The following is a 22047-nucleotide window of genomic DNA, read 5'->3' on the forward strand; positions in this document are numbered from 1 at the left end:
CTGCTTTCTAACAACATGCTTTTGTGACGGTGCTAGCTAGGTATAGCCATTCAATGGGAAGCGAGCAGTACTGCTGAAAAGAATATACAGTGAGGTCACTACTATCAAATGCTTATTACTCACGTGATCTTTTTTGCAAATGAGTACCAGGAGGAATACACTTCAATTAGCCCATGCACCAATTCAAAAAGTGTAAAAGAGTGCACTGAGTTTCTAGATTCATAGGTTACCTAGAGATGGGAAATGATCATCCTAATGCCTCCTGTAGAAGGTGAATAATATTAATGAAAGTGCAAATGCATCTCTGCTGTAAATGCACTCATCTTGCATATATATTTGCTTAGAGAACATCCCTGATTCTCAAAATCAAAATTTTTAGGTGAGTTCTGAAAACCCTCTCAAAGAAAAATATAAAATTATACTGTGTATTTATCGGTAGATCATTCAAACTGTGGAAATCTTATTAATACTTCTGCCTAAATAATGGCTTTTAGTTAAAGAATCAGAAAATAACAAAACAATAAATAAATAAGTAAATAAATAAATAAAAGGCAACAATAAACAAAACCAAGGGAACAGTCTCTTTCAAATAACATAACATAAGACAAAAGAAAAAAAAAAAAGATCTTGGTAATCTGTTCTTCAGGGTAAATACTAAATTTTAAACACTTGTAATGTTTATGGTATCATTTGTTTATTTAACTGTGCTTTTTAATTATTGAGGTTTGAACATAGCAATGTGTGAACAGCGTGTTACAAATAAAACAAACAGATAAATACTATTGCTCATACTTGCCCTACATACCCACCTAATTTTAATGTCATGAGACATCCCATTGAGGTGGATGGGATTACTCACACCCCTAGAGTTAAACATGCTCCTATCTGTCATAGACCTGAGTCATACAAACATACACATGCACTTCCCACACAGACCCACACAGCTTGATGGTGGAGGATAATACAACTTTTCCCTGTGTAGATAAGGATTTCTTTCTTGTATAAAAGAAAGTATTATTCTTATTTTTAAAGGCAGCATTTTGGGGAACAAATGAAAAAATGACAAACCAAACTATTAAAATAAATTAAAAAAAAAAAAAAAAAGTTAAACCAAACAAAAAAAGTCAACCACAGATTAAAAATATATATATATATCTTAAGTTTTCTAGAACAGGATAGAAATTCACATTTATCGGTGTGTGTGTTTCTTTGCACATGTAAAAACAATACTTTGTCTAACAAAATATGCATATATGTATGTTATTCTAAAGGACTAATTTCTTACTTAAACACTAACTCTATCAGCTGCACGCCTGTGTCATGCGCTAGCATTAAACAAGCAGTGGTTCTATTTCTTTCAAAGTCTTTTGACATCACAAAACACATGAAGTGTGCCCATTGACTTACTTTCTAAGACTTCGGTCCCAGTCAAAAACTAGAATGGTCTGTAAACATGCTGAATGTTTGGCTTGGATGGACCAGCAAGTTCATGACACCAATCAAATTTTATGCTGGCACACACCATATTTTATTAAACTGCATAAATGAAAAAGCAACATTTTTCCTCCCCTGCATTAAGTAAGGAGACAGGAAATATATCACAAGTGATATTAGCACTGCTAGAAACGAGCAAAAGCAGAGCAGTTATACCATGCAAAGCATGCAGAGAGAAGAGGAAAAAAGTACTCAAGCACCAGAGGGATACACGCATTTTTTAAAAGAGATTCTCTAAGCATACTAACCTGCTGGTTCTAATGAATTTTCTACTTTGTCGTTAACATCGAAAACACGATCATGAACACCTATAGTTTTCATACAGCTGTCTATAACAAAAATAGAGATAACAGCCAAATATGTTAGTGAGACACCCTTAAACTCCCCACTTTCTGTTTTTTTTTCTCTCTTTTTTTCTCTCTATTGACTGTATATAATTAAGCATATTTATATTTTAAAGTCTGTGGCACATATCCATATGCCAGTGTAGTCTTCCATTGGTACAACAGTTTAAGAAACAACAAGTTAGCAATTGCCATGTAATTAAAATAAAGCCTTATGAAAAATGATAAGAAAATATGATGAAAACCATAACACAAATGTTGCTGTACAGAACAGATACACAAGATTTAACAGTAAAAAAAAAAATTGAAAAAAAAAATTACTGCTGTTAACTAGACCACACAGTAAAGCATGCGCTACAAAGCCACCCTCAAAAGCTTAATCTAAAGAACTTACTTGCTGGTCGCACAAAGACTTTAAGCTTTAGACAGGATCTCCTTCCATTATCTGGAATCGCAGAAGCTGTAAATGGAGAAGAATAAGAGAGAAGTGAAAGAGTAAGAGAGAGAAAATGCATATGATCCTTTGTCCTAAAATCAAACACCCTTTATCTTCCCTTCATCTGAAAGGTTGGACACATTTCAGCCTCTGCATCTAAGGACTTCAAGTGTGCAAAGTGGGTTGATAATGCAAAAGCAGGGAAGCAACTGCAGATTTTACTATAATCTCTTTTTTGATTTTTTTTTTTCATAGGAGAAGTGAAGCACATGATATTCATAATGTTTCATTATCTCCTCTCACCTTTCCACATGTTTTTTTCAAGGGAGAGCTTAATAAGGTTTCTGCTGTAGTGCATGTGTCTACCTTGAAAAATTACACTTTATAATAATTAAGATTATTTATAGGAAAGCTTGTCTTGAAATGGTAGGCCATAGGCTTCAGTGACCCATAAAGGAATGAAAAAAAAAAAAAAAAAAAGACAAAATGACACTGAAGGTGACAATGCTAAAAATATAAATACATACTTACCTCCATGAAAGTAAAAATACACCCTGTTAAATACATGCACTACATTCTACTGCAAAATCAGCCTCTGTATTCTCCGCTTTGTTGAGAAAATTCTTATTTAGCTTTAGTCAAAATATGATTCCCTATGTTACATAACAAACAACCAGCTTATTCCTTCTTTCTGCCCTCCTCCATCATTTGCCATTCAAACTATTTCTTTGGAAGAGTATGAGGAGACAAAAAAGAGTAAACGATGTCTGGCACTGTACAAAAGATCATACATATAAGTCTAGCATCAGCATGTACTTATTTCTGAAAAACAACTGCTGCTTTGAAAACTTCCTTTTGGGAACTATGCTTGTCTCAAAATACACGATCACAGGCAAACATGCCAAGCTACCTGACTTGGGCATGCAAATATTCACGTGGGAAGACCATTTGCACACACATTTTTTTTTGCCCTTGTAAAAACCCTCAAATGCCTGAAATGCTGCCTGAAGCACCTAAAATCATTTTTATTTCATTGCATAGCCTTCTCTGTCATCCAAAAAGCTATGCACTAGGGCAGAACAAGTTGACTTTTGCAGAAAACTATTGAAAACTGTCTGGATTTACAAAAGATGATTGGACTGGCAATCCAAAAATTAATTTGTCCTGATTACCACAGTTTCATCCATGTTTTTCCATTATGTTCCTGTTCATGACAAATAGCTAAAAATATTTACATACATATGTATGTTACAGACGTATCAACACACACTCTTTGTCTATGTGCCAAGCTCACACTTGAAGAGCTCCTCAGCTAACTTGAAATTAATTCTGGTAGCCTTTGATGATACATTTCCAAAGCAGGCATCAGCTTTTTCCTACACGGAAGAACTAGCAGATTTAGTAGGAACACAAAAAAGAAGCAAAGTGAAAGTCAAACAGAACTAAAGCTGTGGTTCTGCACCTGTTGGGAAGTGCTTGAAAAATCATTTCCCTCTTTTAATCACAAAACAAAAGTGTGTAGAAATGATGCTCCCCCCTTCACACTGACAAGCAGTTAAGAAGTGCTAACAGCTGGCTTTGCTGTAGGCTCTTACTAAATCAAAGTCAGAAAAACTCCCTCTACCGACATTTACAGTAACTGATGTGTTATTTAGGGCACAATATTTGCACTCTGTGGTTATATTCAGGAAATTGTGTCCTTTCTGTGGCCCTCTCTGAGTATATGCAAACAGCTTTGCTCAGACTAAACAGGCAGTTGTGGATTTCTCAAAAGATAAGAATTCTATTATTACCGTATTGCTAACATAAAGGTGGAAATGACATTTCCAATATTAACCAAAATAGAGAACATACAGTAGTTATATCACCAACAGATTTTTTCCTGCTCAGAAATTATTTCAGAAGTACATCATGATACACATTTATTCAAAGGCACATTTTATCTTTGACATTTACATGCTGCTGTTTATGTCCACAAAACAAGCATGTTTGGGCTCATTGGTGTTTATTAGCACACCCTTTTAGCACTAGCACTGACTAACTACAATAGCTAGGATCAAATAATATTCCATCTGGAAAATCAGAAAATGAATGTTCTGTACATATAAAGTTTATATGTGCATATAATATTTGCACACTCTTAAGAGCAAACAACAGCTAGTGATTAGCAATGTTCTCTGGGAGAAAATTTTGAAATCTGCCCTCTGCTTAAATCTTCTTCTGTCACCATTCCTTACATAGGGTTGCATATAATGTGCTGTATCATGAGCTGCAGTCCTTTTGCAATCATAGCAGTTACATTTAATTCATCATCCTTGAAACTAATACGGTTTTAGCGATAAGTATGAAAAAGTGCTTTTTCCTTCTCCAAGGAAATTATGTACCCTCAATGCTTGCAGTAGAACTAGGAAGACTCCTTTTTAACCACAGTGTTTTACTCCTTCAGAGGGAATAATAATAATTAGGAAAAAATAATCAAGTGACATTTTGTTCTGCTCTCACATGTGTCTCAATGACTAAGAACAAGGTGACGAAGTGATACAGTGCAACCTCTTTGGCCTTCCTGAGAAATTAAGAGCTGTTTGTCAAGCTGGGTGGCTGCAATCTATTTTCCTCCCTTCTTCTCCTTTTCATCTTAAAACAAAAACATTGACAATTTGTAGTATTTCCCGTATGTCCAGATGTATCACTCACAGGGCAGAGTCAGGTTGGCTAATGTCATCCATCCTGCTCTCTCATACATTATTGCAGTTTGTCAGTATTGTTCTGTTCCCTTCTATTCCCTGTCTTCTTTATTCTGCAATATTTTCAGCACTATATTATGAAAACCCTGACTCTTGGATTATGATGCCAACAGCTAGGAATTATTTTTCCTTTTTCAGCAACAAGCTCAGGATCTTTTATCGCTAAATTTTAGGCACATCATACTTGTTGTCCACTAAGGAAAGCCAGGGGTGTTCAATATTTTTTTTTTTTCTTAAGTTAATACCTTGAAGCTTTAACTCAAGTTGAAGTCTGAAGTCCTATTCTTCCACATGAAAGTAGCTTTAATGACAAACTTTTGCTAAAGAACACAGAATTCCCAACCATGGTGACCTACCAGCCAATGTTTTGAGTAACAACTACAAAGGAACACCAAATGACCAAAACAAAACAAAGGACAGGATAAGCTGCACATATTAGCATATTACTAAGAATAGATGCTAAATACCCTAAATACTTTTTTTTTTTTTTTTTTTTCTTTTTCTGAAGCAGAAGTGGCTAGGATTTATCCTGTGGCTAGGATTTAACAAAATCTGATGCTTAAATGAAAAATTCTGGGATCAGTTCAAACTAAGCATTTCCTACCAAACTGACTGCAACTAGTGTCTTGACTTCAGGATCTAAGGTTAGGAAAGGACACTGGTTTCAAGGTGTTTTACTTTCCAAGAAAGGTGGGTTTCCAATGCAGTAGTTTTTCTTGCAGATTCCCTGAGACTCCTGCATGCTTGCAAGAGAGCAACACTGCTGAACTCTGGAAAGGAGAAAAAGAACTGCTCTCTGCCAGCTGGGGTCTGTTAAATTTCCCTTCCCAGCTAAACTTATTTCTGCTGTTGTTATATTCTACTGGCATTAGCTATACTATAAGAAAAGATGTCCTTTCTTGGCCTGTACAAAGAGAAATTTCATTCTCCTGTCTGCACAAAACCACGTTAGCCTCTAAGGCTTTGGTATAAGGCTTTTCTATTTGCCCCCTTTAAAGGTGATATTAGCTACAAAATAGAGGCCAGTTCTGAGAGCAGGAAGACTCTGAAGCTAATGGAAACTGTCCCATGCAACAGTTTCCATTTCAAATGCTGAAATTCCCAAGGAAAAAAAAAAAAAAAAAAAAGCAATTGAAACTTAGCTGCACAACAAAAAGAAAGATTCCTTATAAGGAACAGAAGAGGTTATATCCTCTTTTTTTCCATGAATGATATTAGAATAGAAAATGTCTGACTGGTTTAGTTTGTGTCACAAAGAATGACAAAGAAACACAGAATGAGAAATCTGCAGTGTTGCTAGTTCCTATGATTTCATTATAATTCCTGTGATATTTTGTTCTACCCACTCTGCCCCTACCAGCAACTTCACAAGAATCTCCTGGGTCTGTCTTTTGAAGATCACATTTTATACTTTACAATTACTCAAAGTCTTGAGATTAGGAGCAAACATGCATTAAAATCTCTCTGAAATTACCAGATATATTAAAACACCTTAATGATCATAAAAAAAAATAACTGTTTCACTCTCTCTTTTTTTTTTTTTTAAAAAAAGGAAAAATTCATAATTCAAAAGAAATTTAAGTCATAATCTCTGTATTCTTCAGGTGAAAATTCTGTATCCATCAGATGAAAAAAAAAAAAAACAAACATACAGTGAACTACTGCTCATAGGACTAGAGCCAAGCTGGATCCAAAAATGGCACTAAAGATAGATTAGAATAGAAAATTTCTTAACTCTGAACCACTTCTGGCTACCATTTTTATACCCTGTAAGGAAAGTGAGTGAAGAAAATTATTTTCTCCTCATCTAGAGCCAAACCATAAATATTTCAGTATTTGCTAGCTATATTTAAATATGGAAATTATATATACATATCCATCTCCCTTCAGCCTATGCCAAAGCAGTTTTCTGCTAGAAAATACATGGTATATTATTAATATATTAGATATAAGTAACAGGTACATCCTTTCTCAGCCTGATAAGAATTAGCAGAGTTATTCAGTAACTACTGGAGAGCCACAATCAGAGAACAAAAAGTGGCATACACAGAAAACAGTGGTGTTTTTTTCTCACAACAGATTTTCAGTTAAATTATAAATTGCAAAAATCTCCTTAAAAGAGTCATCCAGATATGGCTCAATCAAGCTAAAAAGTGGGTTAACTAAAAAGTAAATGTAAAAAAAGACAAGATATGAAAATTTCAATAATAATGTGGTTATCAGTACCTGCTAGTCATGTGACAAAAGCCACAAATAAGCATTTTATTTCCTGAGACAGGCAGTAGTTTGGCTGGCACCTATTTGAGCCTCAGTTTCTAACTGAAGAGAAAATTATTTGGATGTTGCATATAAAGAGTGTCTCAACCATCCATCCTATTTACTGATACTCACATGTAATCAATGCTTTTCTCTGCTTGTCTCCTCATTCATTCTTAGCTTTCTAATTATAACATTGCACTTTTTACTGAAATGTAAGTCCTGATATAAAAAATTAATTCATGAATGCAATTCAAATCCTCATTTAGCATTACAAATATACTTAATATTCAAGCCACAATCCGCTATGGGCCCTATTAGACAGCAAAACTGGAACCATTCAGTGTACAAATAATGCTTCATTTATCTAAGTCACTCAGATGGCACCTTCATTTTAGAACTGGGGGTACACTGGCAAAGGAATATAATTTCTCTTATTATTTTGTTTTTCACATTTCAATTACCAGTTCACTTGTAATATTCTTTGAAGGATTATAAACCACTGTGTGAAAAAAATGTGGAGATAAACCTGTTCATTTCGCTCTGTATTTTTGAGAGCTCTGATTTCTCTCAGTTGCCCTTTAAGTGAATGTTTTCTTCTGCTCTCTCTTCAGATGGCTAATAAACAGGGTTTCCTTGTAGAGAAGATCCAAGAGATCTCACCAAGATCTCTCCAGTTCCTTGCAGATGGACTACTACCCACATCCTCTGTGTGCTATTCAAATTCCTGGCACTGATAAGTGCTTCCAAACCACAAGCACTGAACAGGCGTATTTGTCCAAGCTGGGAAGCCAACAGAGTATTAATTTGAATTTCTCCCCAGCACACCAAATTGAGATGCCAGGTTGCCTGCAACTGGACCGAACACTCAACACTGAGAGCCCTGTCAGAAGGACTGCACTTGGAACTTTTGTAATCACCTGGGGAAACACCACAAAGAAAACCCACAGAGCAACCCCATACACAGGACGCTGTCTTTGTCAAGCAGGTACTCGTGTTTACTCAGGCCTTCCACATGTTTTGTGCTGTAGGCTACAGACAGTCTCCTCAGGAGAAAACATTTACAGCTGTGACTTGCCTCCAGCCCCTTTCAGGCACAATACCACTCCCATTAGTCAAATCCAATATCCAGGTAACCTTATATAACCTGCAAATCATAATTCCACCAACTAGAAGTGTTTTAGCATTCAATATCCTGTGTCAGCTATGGAGCTTTAGAAAGTTTTATTTTGAAGAACAGTCATCTGCTGTTTTTTGTAAGGAACTGAGTATGTGTGAGCGCATTAAAAATGCAGTTTTCCATTATGTTTGCCACAGGCAATATTTCTCAATTTGTGCAAGTGAAAAGAAAAAGTAGCCTATTAGTTGTTAGAAGAGCTGAGCCTTTCCCCTGTAGGTTTTCATGTGATTTACCATACAACACAAATGTATGCAAATTAGCCAGGTAAATGCAGAATTAGTTATTAATATTCTTCTCACAGTGTAGATTGAAAAAAAAAAGTCACAAATTTGCATAAACGGTACAACTGAAAAAGTCAGCTAGAATTTAATGAATCAATAAAAATCTCCTTTGTGTGCATATATAAAGTAAGACCCATACCTAAGGACAGTGAAGGGGCCTTTAAACTTATTAATTAAAAGAGAGGCTACCCGAAAGGATTTACAGATGACTTTCTCCGTGTGAGTGTTAAAATCTAAAATTAAAAACAGATAAATAGTGGTCCCAATGAAATCCCTGCCTTCACCAACCTTTGAGTTTGACTTAAGAAAAGGGTCTTTGCCTGTCTGTTCTTTCATTCCTAGTACTAACAAGAGTTTTGTTCTGACTGTATAAACATGACTTCAGCGTGGGCAAATTTAAATATTGAACATCCATGACTTACTCATTTTTCAGATCTAGTGATCAGACACATATCCTGAGTAAATTGTGACTAAATTTGTTTGTGCCTTTACTATTGCCAACGATCTTGTCTACCACTAATACTTTGTCTATATTTAGTCATCTCTAGGATGAGGTTGCAAACAAAAATTACAGAGCATGTTAAATATTCAGAAATCTCAAGCTACCAGACAGAGAGAGAATCTCACCTGGAAATAAACCTCATCTAGTATTGCCAACAACCCTTGAAAACTAAGAAAAATCACCTACTGAGGAAAATAAATAAGTAAATAAATACATAAACAGATACAAGGTCACAGCTAATACTGCCTATGGCTTAATATATGCAAAAGTACTATGGATATTAGTCTTTACAAATTAAGTTTTGAAATATTACAAGTTTCAAAGTATTACAAGGGTACATAATACAAATGCACATTTTGCTTTATTCCTGCATGCTCAAGTACATCTGTACGAGGTAAAGCTAAAAGCAATCATGAAATGTTTCTGTGTATCCATGTATGCATACACAGAGGGATATATTTATAAATCACAGAGTACACAGCAATGGAGAAAAAGACCTGTTAAAAGCTGTGTGCACAACAAACATCATGAAATATTACCTTTATTTTCTCATGTAGTATAATTAATTTGTCCTATCTTTTCACTAGTGCAAAAATGGTGGATTATTACGGATTATGTCATAAGCGACTGTATCTTTCAGATGCCCTGAAAATAACCAGATAAATGACTTGTCATACCAATGCTATTTTAGTGAGTTGTTGGAAGAAAGTAATATGTAGTCAGTATTTCTGCACTTAATGCTGAATCAACCGTCCCACTGTAGCTGGCTGGCCAAGAAGAATATATAAGCTTTTCTTGAAGTTCATAATCCACTTCAGTTTATATATCTTGTTGTAGGCTACACAGAATGAAAGTAGATTTCATATCAAAGACATAGAAGGGAATCCTATTCTAGCATTAAGAGAGGTATAAACCATGGATTTCCAGTTTAACTAAGCCAGTATTAACATTCTAGTATAAATTGGCCCATTTGACCGGTATTTCCTCTTTTAGTGGACATAACTTGTTTAACCCTTTATGTGCCTCAAGAAGGACCCTAGACAAGACATCCCTGTCACTGGCCTGGCTAGTGCCAGATATTTTTAGTGCAAAACTTCAAAACACCCCAAAGCTCAGCCCTTCATGGTACTGGGCACCTGCAGAGGTGAGCAGAAGCTCAGATGAGGCAGAGAACACCACTTTGGATTCAGTCCAAAGTCACGATATATTATCTGTCCTACCAGGTTGCCAAGTCCAGATGAGTTCAGGAAAATGCAAAATCACCTCAATGCCTGTATCCTTTAAAATCAGAAGAAAAACAGACATTTCAGATGGAAAAAAAAAAAAAAAAAAAAAAAAAAAAAGCACCTATCTGAGCTGTTCCTCTGAACCAAACCCTGAAAAAACACAAGACCCTAGCTCAGTTGTGCTTTGTGAAGACTTTTATTTATTTATTTATTTATTTATGTCATGAAAGTAAGAGCAGTTACATTTGTTTATGAAGTGGGGCAAAGCTGTCATCTAACTGCAGCCTGAGCTTCCCAGAGAACCTGTGTTGCCACTGAGGTGTTTCTTCTCATTAAAAAACAAACAAAGCTCAGCTGGAGATAAATGAAAGGCGTATCCTATTTTGAATGGACTTTAGTTGCACATAGCTTCTGTGAAATATAAGGAGCTATAGATGAAGAATAGATCATATGGTTAGTCCCACATTAAATATTTTCAGGTCTTTCTCTCATATAAGAAAGTTTCCCTTTTATAAATGCAAACTCTATTACATACCATAAAATAAGGGCTAAAATTTCCACACTAGCACAATATAAATGACTGATGTCATACATTTCTATTGCAACAAACCAACACTATTATTAACTAGAATGAAATAAAAACTTAAGATCTCATTACCGTTTTCAATGGCATTAACAAAAACAAATACAGTTATTGTACAACATTAAGACTATATTAGAGTAAATTGCTAATAAAACAAGTTAATACTATCAAATAGAGCACTTAGAGAAAAGTATATCCTCCTCATACTTTTCATAAGCACTTTTGCACTTTGATTTTCCCTTGGTATCACTAGAAATAAAATGTTTTTCTTCAAGCAGGCTATCCATTTTGCTAATTTCCATCTCTAAGAACTAGACATGAGTAAATCCTTTGAAGAGACATTATAGTCTTGTTAGTAATGACCTTCTCTTTTTGATCTTTAAAGCAACATGTTCACTCACATGGAATTTGTGGGTAGTGTATCATGTTTCTAAACCTCATATACTTTAATGGTCTTCATATTACCCCTGTCTAGCTTTACCACTGCTGACACTGTAATTAAAGCTGAGAGGAGCATTCCATTCTACTCCATTTTCATGGGCTTCCCACTATCTTAAAAAAAATAGAAACCTTCTAGCTTCCCATGCTGTGCTTGTAAATTCTGTCAGTTCATAAAAATAAAGAAATAATTATGGATGTTGTATTGTGCTAGGAGTATGACAAGTACACAGACATGAGAAGTAACTTCTGCTGACTCACCTAACCAAAGCAAAAAAAATCTATGTTTATGTCCTTTTTGTGAAGGGAGAGGCAGAGGGAGATGTAAAGGCAGGAAGACATCTGCAACAAGCTGCTTTAGGCCCAAGAGAAATGTGGAAAAAAAACATAGACTGTGGGCCGTACTTTATTGTTATTTAAAATGAAGGCAAACAGTGAGAATAATGCAGGTTTGAACATGTTTGAACGTACATGCATGTCCGAAAGTATGCAAATACACTACTTAGTGAGAATACCATTGTTCAACATATTTCTGAAGGTCCTTTCCCACTGGTAAAAGTTTAACATCAGCTTAGCTCAGCTTTTACAAAAAAATGTCTTTATGCACACAGTTAGGTTTTACACAGACAAATCCAAATTTGAGCTGGATGAAAAACAGGCATGAAGCAGAAAAGGTGAAATTTGTAAAATACATAATAATCCACTGCAACTCAAGCCTGTTTCTGGCAAATTCTTAGGGCAGAGATCTTCTGATTCATCACGCCTACTGTGACAGGGTCCCAGGTTTTGACTTAGTAGAGTACATATAAAATAACAGAAGCCAGCACTGTTTTAATAACAGTATATCTTTATCAGGTGAATTCCAAGTTTGCTCAAGTCCTGCAGAGGGACTATTGGACCTTCAATCACTCTGCCATATGTGCCAGAAATTTTTCTCCCAGTCTTTAGAAAGATTTCTTTAGCCCTTCAACACGTCACCTTTACCATGAAAAATTTTGGAACACATTAAACTGAAGTTTTATCATTAACTGAAATTTGGCCAGTGTATCAGGCTATGGCAGTTATATTTGAGCTTCTAGCTTTCTGCTTGTTTCTTTCACTTGCCCAGTTTGTGTTTATTGCCACAGGTCACACTCATACTTTTAAATCCATATTTGAAAAAGGCCAACCTACATAAGCATTGCTGCAGCCTCACCAGGGAGAGCTGCTTCCTCATCAGGAAGTTGACATGTCTCACCTATGCCACAAAAGAACTGCAGACTGTCATAACTATGACTGTGGGAAAGTTTGAAACACCCATGGGACAGTTAACCTTTTATTTCTCTGACACAAATTATTTCCTTCTGTGCTTTTTTTTTTTTTTTTTAATTAACGTATACCACAGCATGTTTAGCCCTATTCCCAGTGATCATTCCCAGCTGAACTCAAAATTAGATATATATGTGTACATTCTTTCATAACTGGGACTCAAAAGCCCAGATGGTTTGGAAACCGGTTTCTGAATGCAGTGAGTACTTCATCAGACTGTTGAGCCATACAGGTACCTCCTTGAGATTTTACTTTCCCAAATGCTGTAACAAGTGCTCTCTCAGAACAGTTGTGTTTCTCTGTCGCTCTTTTGGAAAAGTCCCCATTTGACACCAATAATTTTCCCAGGAATGCTTTCATCTCTATTTTTCACCAAATACTTTCTGATCACAGCAAGCATCTCCCCACCGCAAGCTTGTTCCTATGTTCTGTGCCTGTTAACCAGCCATGAACTTGCATATCAAGTTGTGAGCAGCTTCTAATTGTGCCTCCCATGTGTATCTAAGATCATACATACAGAAAAGTATGGGATAACACAAGACCACTTACTTTACACCTCCTTGCTGACACATACTTCACTTCAAAAGATGGACAAAACCTCCACCTAATTAACTTCTTTCAGCCACACAGTATCCATCACTGCTCCATTTCAATGCCTCTAACCTAATGTTGTGTTTCCACATCTCTGCTGGGAAATACCTCAAACCTGGTCACACCAGAGCAATCCTGTCAGTGAAGTACACATCCTCCGTCCCGCTTTCGGTAACCAGGAGGATCTGCTTACATTTGTATCCCAGCCCATGGCTAATCCATACCAGAAACATATGCACTGGATCTAGTTCTGGTACCTGTGCAGAGCTGCGTGCCACTGTGCGTCAGATGCATCCTTTCCTCATGTTCAAAAGCGTACTGAGTTTCTCTGCAGAAGCCTGCATACAGTCCCATTGGAAAAGAGCCACTGAAAATGCATATATTTTCTCCTTGAGTTAGAGTAGCAAAACATGCAGAGTTCAGACGAACTCCCAGCCAAACTTAGGAAAAGGACAACAAAAAAAAGTCTGAGTCCAAATACCTCACTCAGGGGTGTGGGGAACCACCAAATCTGCAGTGTGTGTCTATCCATCTTTCCCCAGTCTCTGAGCTGCCTCAGGCACCATCCTCCCAGAGCAGGGGGCACATCACCGGGTCCTGCACACCCCTGCAGGATTTCCAGCCAGGACAACACAAAACCTGCATCCGTTCGTTCCATGCTCTCTGGCTGAGGCTGTGCAGCAAGAGCCACTGACACAGAAGGATCCTTCCTGTTCCATGTTCCTAGTTAATATACAACTTCCTGTTCAACTTCTAGGGGTCACTGGTTAATCTGTTCTTCAGCCAAGTAAGAGTGTTTGTGGTACACTTCTGCATTTTTCTGTTCTCCCTGTATGAATATCCTGCAGAGACAAGATTTTTTTTTTTTGGATCAAGCTGGATATTTTTTTTGAAAGCTGGCACTGGAGCATCCTAATTATGAAACCCAGCAAGGAACTTCAGCACACATTTTGTGGGCTTCAGGTTTCCCATTCACAGACCTGTCTTGCTAGGAAAGATGGGATCACAAAAAAAAAAAAAAAAAAAAAAAAAAAAAAAAAAAAAAACAGGAAACAGAACTCAGAATGGCTTTAAATAATTTTTCACTTCGGCCTTTTAATAACAAGATAAAAATAAGTAAATAAATAAATAAAGATAAATTGACTCTATTTGTAACATGTCACTCCATTATTGTTTGAGACAACATCCCCAACTTCTCAGGAGGACGACAAACATGGGGAGCAGGGGAGGGAGATCAAGGTTTACATTTTTGTTTCGCTTTATTCAGAAAAACATGCATCTTGAAACAGAGCTGCAGACAAATATCAGGTCTGAAGCACTATCGGTGCTGGCTGCTTTCTGCTGAGCTGAAGTGACCATTTTCAGATCCTTTCAATCTGTGGTGAAAAGATCATTACCATGCTACTCCCGGGAAGTCAGTCCTCCTGCAAGTGAGCTCCTTTGTTATGAATATGGAACAGATGGAACCAAATCTATCTGCTCTGTAGGAACAAAAACACTTACAACCTAGCTCTCTCTATTAAAGACTCTACTTAGCTCCTTTATACCACTGGCTTTCTGTGCACTGCTGTGAGGTTTTGACTTTATAGAAAAAGGCACTTCATAAAAGCAATAGTTCTTACTCTTAAACAAAAAGAGGCCTAAGAACTACAGAAGATGAATGCAGAGTTTAACCCGCATGGCTCCTTGGAGATATGCAAATATTCAATTACTTTTTTTTTTTTTTTTTTAAGCTGGAGAAAGGATTTTTTTGGAGGAGGAGGAAAAATAGCCATATGTTGCAAAGACTGTGCATCAATGGCAGTGAAGCACGTAGATGATAATATGCTGCTCACTCTAATGAAGGTTGAAGCTGACTATGTTATTGCAAGAAGGAACATAGATTTGTTTTCAAATTATGGCTGCATGGATCAAGATGACACTTCTATAAAAAGTCTGTATCAGTCTTTCAAAAATTGACTTTTGGCAGGAGACAAACAAAAAAGAAAGAAAGAAATTAGGTCCTCCCCAGGAATACAAAGAAGATGTAATGCATTCATTTATTCACAAATATTGCATCTTGCAGGGCCTATTTCCTAGGACTTTAACACAAGCTGCATCAATATTACACCAATTAACTTTGCAAATTAAAAATATGCATAAACTGTAGTTGAAACCAATAGATGTACTTATTGACTCTGCTCATTTGCAGCAGAGAGAAGCAGGAACATGTAGAGTATCTGTCACATCTCTTACTATCAGAATAATAGTGAATGTTTATTCCTAGCCACGCATGCACACATATACACAGACATTGTTTGTATCAACTTCTCACAAAAACCCATACAGCAGAAGTCATCAGACTCCTTTACTTACTATTTAATATGTTAATACATTTACCGTCTGGCTGCCTTTTTAGAAGTAATTGAAAAAAGGATTTCTGTGGCAGGATGCTTTGATTCTGACTAAATCAAGTCTTCAGGCAAATCTCCCCCTGCCAGCAAAGGCACAGCTTGCCTGAAGTCGTAACCTTTGTTGGCGGAAGGGAACTGGCCTTGAAACAGATCATGAAGCAGATGTTTTATGCCAAATCAGAGTCTAGGGATACACAGGCTACTGCAAATAAAACTCTTCTCCTGTCTGTTCAATCATTTCAATTCCCTGCAGCGTGAAATATGAACTTCCCAACAAATGGCCGGTGCGCTGTGCAGCACAGCAGGGAGAACAAGTGCCACAGCTGCACCAAGGGCTGGAAAGCTCCTTCATTAGGTCTGCCTTTCAGCCCAAGACTGAACAGTGACATGTGGGAGCCACTGCCAATGAAAGGTGATGGTGTTTGTAAAGACAAGTCTCCACCAGCTCAAATTACAGGAATTCTGTGCATTCGCCTGGGAGAAAAGGAGGTTCATAGGGCTGTACCCACAGGTCACATTCATTAGCAGCTCACAATGAAGATGTTTTTTTAATGATTTTTCTTTAAAATTTTCACACCTCAAACATGACTGCTGATAAAGTACCAAACCATGAGTTCACAAAAAATGTAAAATAAAACAAAACAAAACCCTGTAGGTCAGCTTAATGTGAGGGGTCTGCTGCACAACATATGACAAAAGCCTGACAGGAAAGCCCACCGTTGAGCACCTTGGTACCAAGGGAGGGCAGCCCACAGGCCCTGCTCCCACCACCTCTGAGGGCATGGCATGACTGGTGGCACCTGACCAGAGGGTAAGCCAACCCAGTGCTCCAGTTGCCCCTGTTATTCGTCTCCCCATCTAGGCTGCTTCCATCCGATTAAAGCATTACACGTCTATAGAGACACACTCTTGCTCTTGAGACATAGCTGTTTAAAACACCAGTTAAATGTAAAAGAAACCTGGTACTTTCAAGTCAGTTTCCATCGACATCAACACTACAATCACTCTTTTATGAGTTTCTAAGCTAACAGTTGCACTTTGTGTTAAAAGGAAGGAACAGCTAACAATACCAGACAATCTTTGCTTGTGATTATGGGTGAGCAGAAAGTTCCTGAGTTCACAAGAATTGTGTGTTTGCATTTTTTTTTTTAAAAAAAAGGTAAAACACAAACATTACATGCAGAAGAACTTACTGACAGTATTTCAAGATGTTTACAATGTGCAACAGAGATCACATATTCAGAAGAACTCAGTGCTTCGTGTGCAAAGCATTTTAGAAATCTAGCCAACTATTTGGATACCTAAGTGACAGCTAAATACTTCTAAAATTATGACTCTAATTGGGAATGCTAAGCACTTCTGACATATGGCCTGTAATACTCAACCTGTTTATTTTACCTCCTTTTGGACTGGGATCAAGCCAGAACAGGACTGAAGAAGCATATGTGCAATTTTCATACAGTAACTTGTGCATGTTGTATTTACCCTGTTTTTAGGTGTTTTGTTTTTCATTTTTGAAAATGTGTATGGTCAGGTATATTTCAGATCAGTCCCATAAAGCATAAATAATGACGCCATTCAAATGCAGCTACACTGGAAACAAGTTTTTTGTTTTGTTTCTCAGAAGTCCAGTTAAAGTGACTCAGATAAATCATTTTTAGCATTCAATGTACATAGTCTCAATTTACATTTCAAATCTGAAACAAAACTATCAGTGGGTTATTTGTGCCTGTAAATTAAAAACAAAACCATTTTGGTATGAAATGGCGCAAGAAAATAAGTTACTTTTACAATCTTTTTTCATTCCTCACAGAAAGCTACCATTTCAGGGTCTTCCTTCTTCAGCCTGATGTACAGTTACTGAAGAGTTAGGGCAATTTCATAGGACTTTCTGTTAGCTGTTTTATTTATGCATGGTTTTCAGTGCTGACTTCACTGAACGCATGTGTTTGTAATTTCAACTCGTGTTTATAAGGGTGTAGTATAGATTAGCACATAGATTTTGCACTTGGAATACCATATGCTGTTCACAAGCACTTCATAGAATGGCGTGCCTCCTTGTGAAAATCCAGCCATACTCGCACAGGTACCAAAAACATAATTTTAATTCACATTTCTAAAGCACATTGGTCCTCATCCTCAGAGCTGATACAATTTCCAAAGTTTTCTCTTCCTTTTCTGCCTGCCATGTAAGTCTGAGATCAAATTCCCCAGAACCTTATTTTTATTTTTCACTCAAGATATTCTCTACCTTACTAAAATACGAAAGGTCTGGGCAGAAATATCTCTTCTCAGATAGACTATGATATTAAAAATATTATCCCCAGATAGCCATTTATAAGGCCTTTTCCCAAACTAACTCTTGATGTACATCCATTAGACCTGTGCAAAACATAGAAGACATTCAGTAATTTGGATTATGAGTATTGAGTATTGAGTAATTATGAGTATTCAGTAATGAGTATTTTTTTCTGATGAAATGCAGCAGCTGATGTGGCTGGGCAGAGAGCAGTTCAAGGGTCTGTGAGTGCACAGGACCCTCAGATCACCCCTTACCGCAAATGTCATCCATTCCACAGAATTAGGTGCCAGATAACTGCAAGACTAACTGAAAGGGAACTATCCTCCCTCTGTTAAGGAGGCAGCAATAATATGGAATATTATATAATTTGGGAAAGTCCAGTAAAAATGAATACATTATATTTTGCATTCAGAGAATTTTGGTTGCAAACCAAAATGTTTCTTTTCTAAAAAGCTCACATATTTCCTTATGGAAATGTGTTGGAGCACATTTGTAGAGAATGGCTCCTTCTGCTCCTTCAATAGCAAAGATTTCAGTGGGAATGTGTCTCCTCTAATGCACATCCATTTACCAGGAAGAAGAGGAAGGGAACTATGCACAGCAGGGAACGAAAGCTAAAGGGACAATAGTTGCATGTCTATCCTGAGCAGCATGGCAAGCAGTCCCATCTCTCAGCTAAGACTGAATTTATCTTCAACATCATTCTCATTTAGTAAAGAGTCAGCGACATGTAGTGTTAGTACTGTGGTTACGCTGTGCCGAGGACAAGAAAAAACAATTGGGCAGTTCAGCTCAGGGAGGAGAGTGATAATCTACTGAGAGAACAATTAAATGCTCAGGAGGTACTTATACTACAAACATTTGATTTTTTCAATGGACTCAAAATTATTTATGTTTTTAATTTGACAAAGTTAGCTTTTTTTTTTATATATATGTATATATATAACCACAATAGCTAAAGCCTTTAATGCAAAGAGATTATTTTTAATCAAAAGTTTAAACAGTATGTGACTTTTTCACATTACTGTTACATATATAATCTATACACATATGCATATATAAGACCATACAATCTGTATACACATGGTTGCTAAAAAAATATATGAAAAATACAAGAAGAGAGGTCAATAAGTGGAGAATTAAGCACTGCTGCAAGCATTTTGTTTTTCTTGAAAGAACAGTACTTCTGAACAAACACGTGCCCTTAGGAAAAGAAAATTAGCAATAGATCCTTCACTGAATAGATTCACTGCAAGTTTCACAAATGCTTATAGCAAGCCATGGATCCAATCAAGTCTTCAGACCCTGCTGAATACATCAGTTGCCCCATACTAATTTTTGGGGGAAGGAGGGAACAAATTAAGCACTGTGTCACAGGAGTTCCAAAACTTCAGTGAGACAGAATCACCCCTGCTGAAATCAGTTTAAGTCTGATGCTCAACAGAGTATTCTTAATTCTTTAGTTCTTTATTACTGTTTGAATATTAGACATAGTAAGTTTCTCAGGGGAATAAAACTACCTCTACTGATTTTATCATGCCCTTTTCTTGTGAAATATTTCACTGAAAATAATTGGAAGCTAATGATGCTTCAGAGGACTTTCTATGCAAGTGAAAAAATAATAGGAAGAAATGTTATGTTTGAGACTATACTTTTTTTTTTTTTTTCCACAGGATCCTCAGACATCCAATGGGAGCTGTCAGAGCCACCAATCAATTAATTTTCTAATCTCTCTGTAATGAGCTTTTTTCTCCTTCAACCCTTGTTTGTCTCCTTTGTAGCAAACTTGTGTTTTGATTTGCTTCATTTTCTAACATCTTAAAATGCAAAAGTGGAAGAAAAAAAAGGAACTAGCTATAACAGAATAAAATATAGCATGTCTGTTCTTTAATTTGTTGGAACATGATAAGCTCAAAAGGTAGTATACTAGGAAATGGATTTTGTCTGTACAAAACACGTGAAAGTGTGAAGGTCATACTGGCAGTTTGCTCTGCATTTCTTTTAAAACCTCCAATATTCATTTTGACCTCTTTCTTATCATTCTAGTCATTTCTTCACACCCTGCACTGAGTTCATGGACAGCTCCCACAGTATTCCAGAGGACTACTTGCAGATGCACAGAATATTAAATGGTCACTTAGACTGTTTTTTCCAGGAGAAGTAAACAGGGCACATTAAACCATCTTGAGGAAATTAAAGGCATGGTGGTGTGGAGAAGAAAAGAAGGAAAAACAGATTCAAAATGAAATAAAAAGTACTAGAATGGTTGTACTCTTAATTATTTTATTGGATATTTGGACTTGCCCAAAAATTATGAAACGTGGGTCTGGTTAGGATTTTAATCTCATTCAGCTTTGTTGATTAACCTGTTTCTATTCTTAAAATGAATTACACCATCTTGTGTCTCCACTGTATAATTTTATCAAGTAGGTGACAAATCATGCTGGCAGTGACAGTCTGCGCTGAAGTGGAATGTATAGTAAAATACGTTTTTCCTCAAATGAATTGTTGAAACCGTTAATCTTTATCTAAATGCCCATAATAACTGTTTTGTTCTGCATGGCAGTTGGGAGAAAAAAATGTCTTCCAGAGAGCACTTTGGCAGCCAATCTGCTTGTTAATAAAACCTGGAGAAACATTTGTGATTAATATAAATTACTAATTCCACTTTTAATGCCTAAACGTGACAGTGACTAATTTACACAGTTTCGCTTGAGCTGCCACTGAGTATTTCAAGTGGGACTGTGAACAGAATGCTGTTGGATTGGTGTATGTTTCTCAGCACAGCTACCACAGGTGCAGCACTGCAGATGAGGAACCTTATTTCTGGCAATCATTTCTAACCATGCTGGCTGATAGCTCTGCTTGGGCTGGGGGAAAAGGGTCATGAGTGAAAGCTATCTAACACCTTCTCATTATAAGTTGGAAGTGGCACGATTTGTACAGATATGGGAGCTGGCTACAGTAAACTTCATGGCTACGAGGCAGCTGTTGCTTCTGCTACCTAGTTGTCAGCTATTTTTTAATGGTGCAACAGGAAGTATCTAAAATGCTTCCAATTTAAGTTTGAAACTCAGTACTGTGGCAGAGTGCAGGTTGGAAGGTGGGCACTTATGTGACTGTCACACAGATGCTTGGTTCCTAAAAGGAAATCTTGTGATTGCACGGATTTCTCCAGTGAGACCCTGACATGACTACAGCACCAGCAATGGCGCTGCAATATCCATATCAAATAATATCCATATTTAGAGGCTTCAGACAACTAGTCTTAATATCTTTTTCTTGTAAATGTATTTTAGACATGTTCTCACATGATTGTTCATTTGAAACTCCAGTAACACTATAATTTGCCCACTTATATTCAAATGCTAACATAACAATTTAAGAGGTCTTGCAAAATACAAGAAAATATAAGAAAAGATATTGTTAAACAATAACCTACTCCGCTCACATTTGAACTAAATAACATTGTCATGACCCTCACTGGAACATATATTTACTCCTGAATAAGCATATGCTTTGTTTCTGCATTTCTCTCTGAGAAACAAATGTATTTTCTACCCTGCTGAGGCAACGATGGAGCTTGTACTGTGTTACTGCCCCCTTCACCCTCTTGATGATGCTGCTTGCAGAAAGGACCTAATCAGATCCCACCTCCATGAAGCACCAATAAGAACTGTATACATAACTCCATGAACCTTATATCTCAGAGACATCTGAGGAAAAACGAGTTCATGACTTCTCTGCGCATCACCAGCCAGAAGCTGAGAGATGTTAATTCTAAGCCCTCTTCAACAGAAGAGGCTGCGTTCTTTTACAGTCCCCAGGATGCCAGAGAAAGACACAATGTCTTTTTCAGCCTGAGGCTACTGTATTTCTGCTCAAGTTTTCTCCAGCTGAAATACATGCACATTTGTACAGACAAGCCCTGCTGCAGCTCCTGCTAGGGATCCTGACTTAGTCCCTGTT

At 36.9% G+C, this 22047-nt stretch overlaps 1 protein-coding gene across 2 annotated transcripts in view; it reads right to left on the reverse strand.

The window, feature by feature from the left end:
- EFNA5 (ephrin A5) overlaps positions 1-22047 on the reverse strand; it is a 212053-nt gene that overhangs the window by 7529 nt on the left and 182477 nt on the right. Inside the window, exons 4-5 of one of the 2 annotated variants that reach the window (XM_027446188.3) lie at positions 2233-2298; positions 1743-1823 (exon numbers count right to left, since the gene is read on the reverse strand). In XM_027446188.3, coding sequence (XP_027301989.1) covers positions 1743-1823; positions 2233-2298 — 147 coding nt within the window. The remainder of the gene's footprint in view (positions 1-1742; positions 1824-2232; positions 2299-22047) is intronic. The other variant, XM_027446189.3, reaches the window with a different exon arrangement.

This window comes from Anas platyrhynchos, chromosome Z (assembly GCF_047663525.1).
Source record: "Anas platyrhynchos isolate ZD024472 breed Pekin duck chromosome Z, IASCAAS_PekinDuck_T2T, whole genome shotgun sequence".
NCBI classification, from domain to species: Eukaryota; Metazoa; Chordata; class Aves; order Anseriformes; family Anatidae; genus Anas; species Anas platyrhynchos.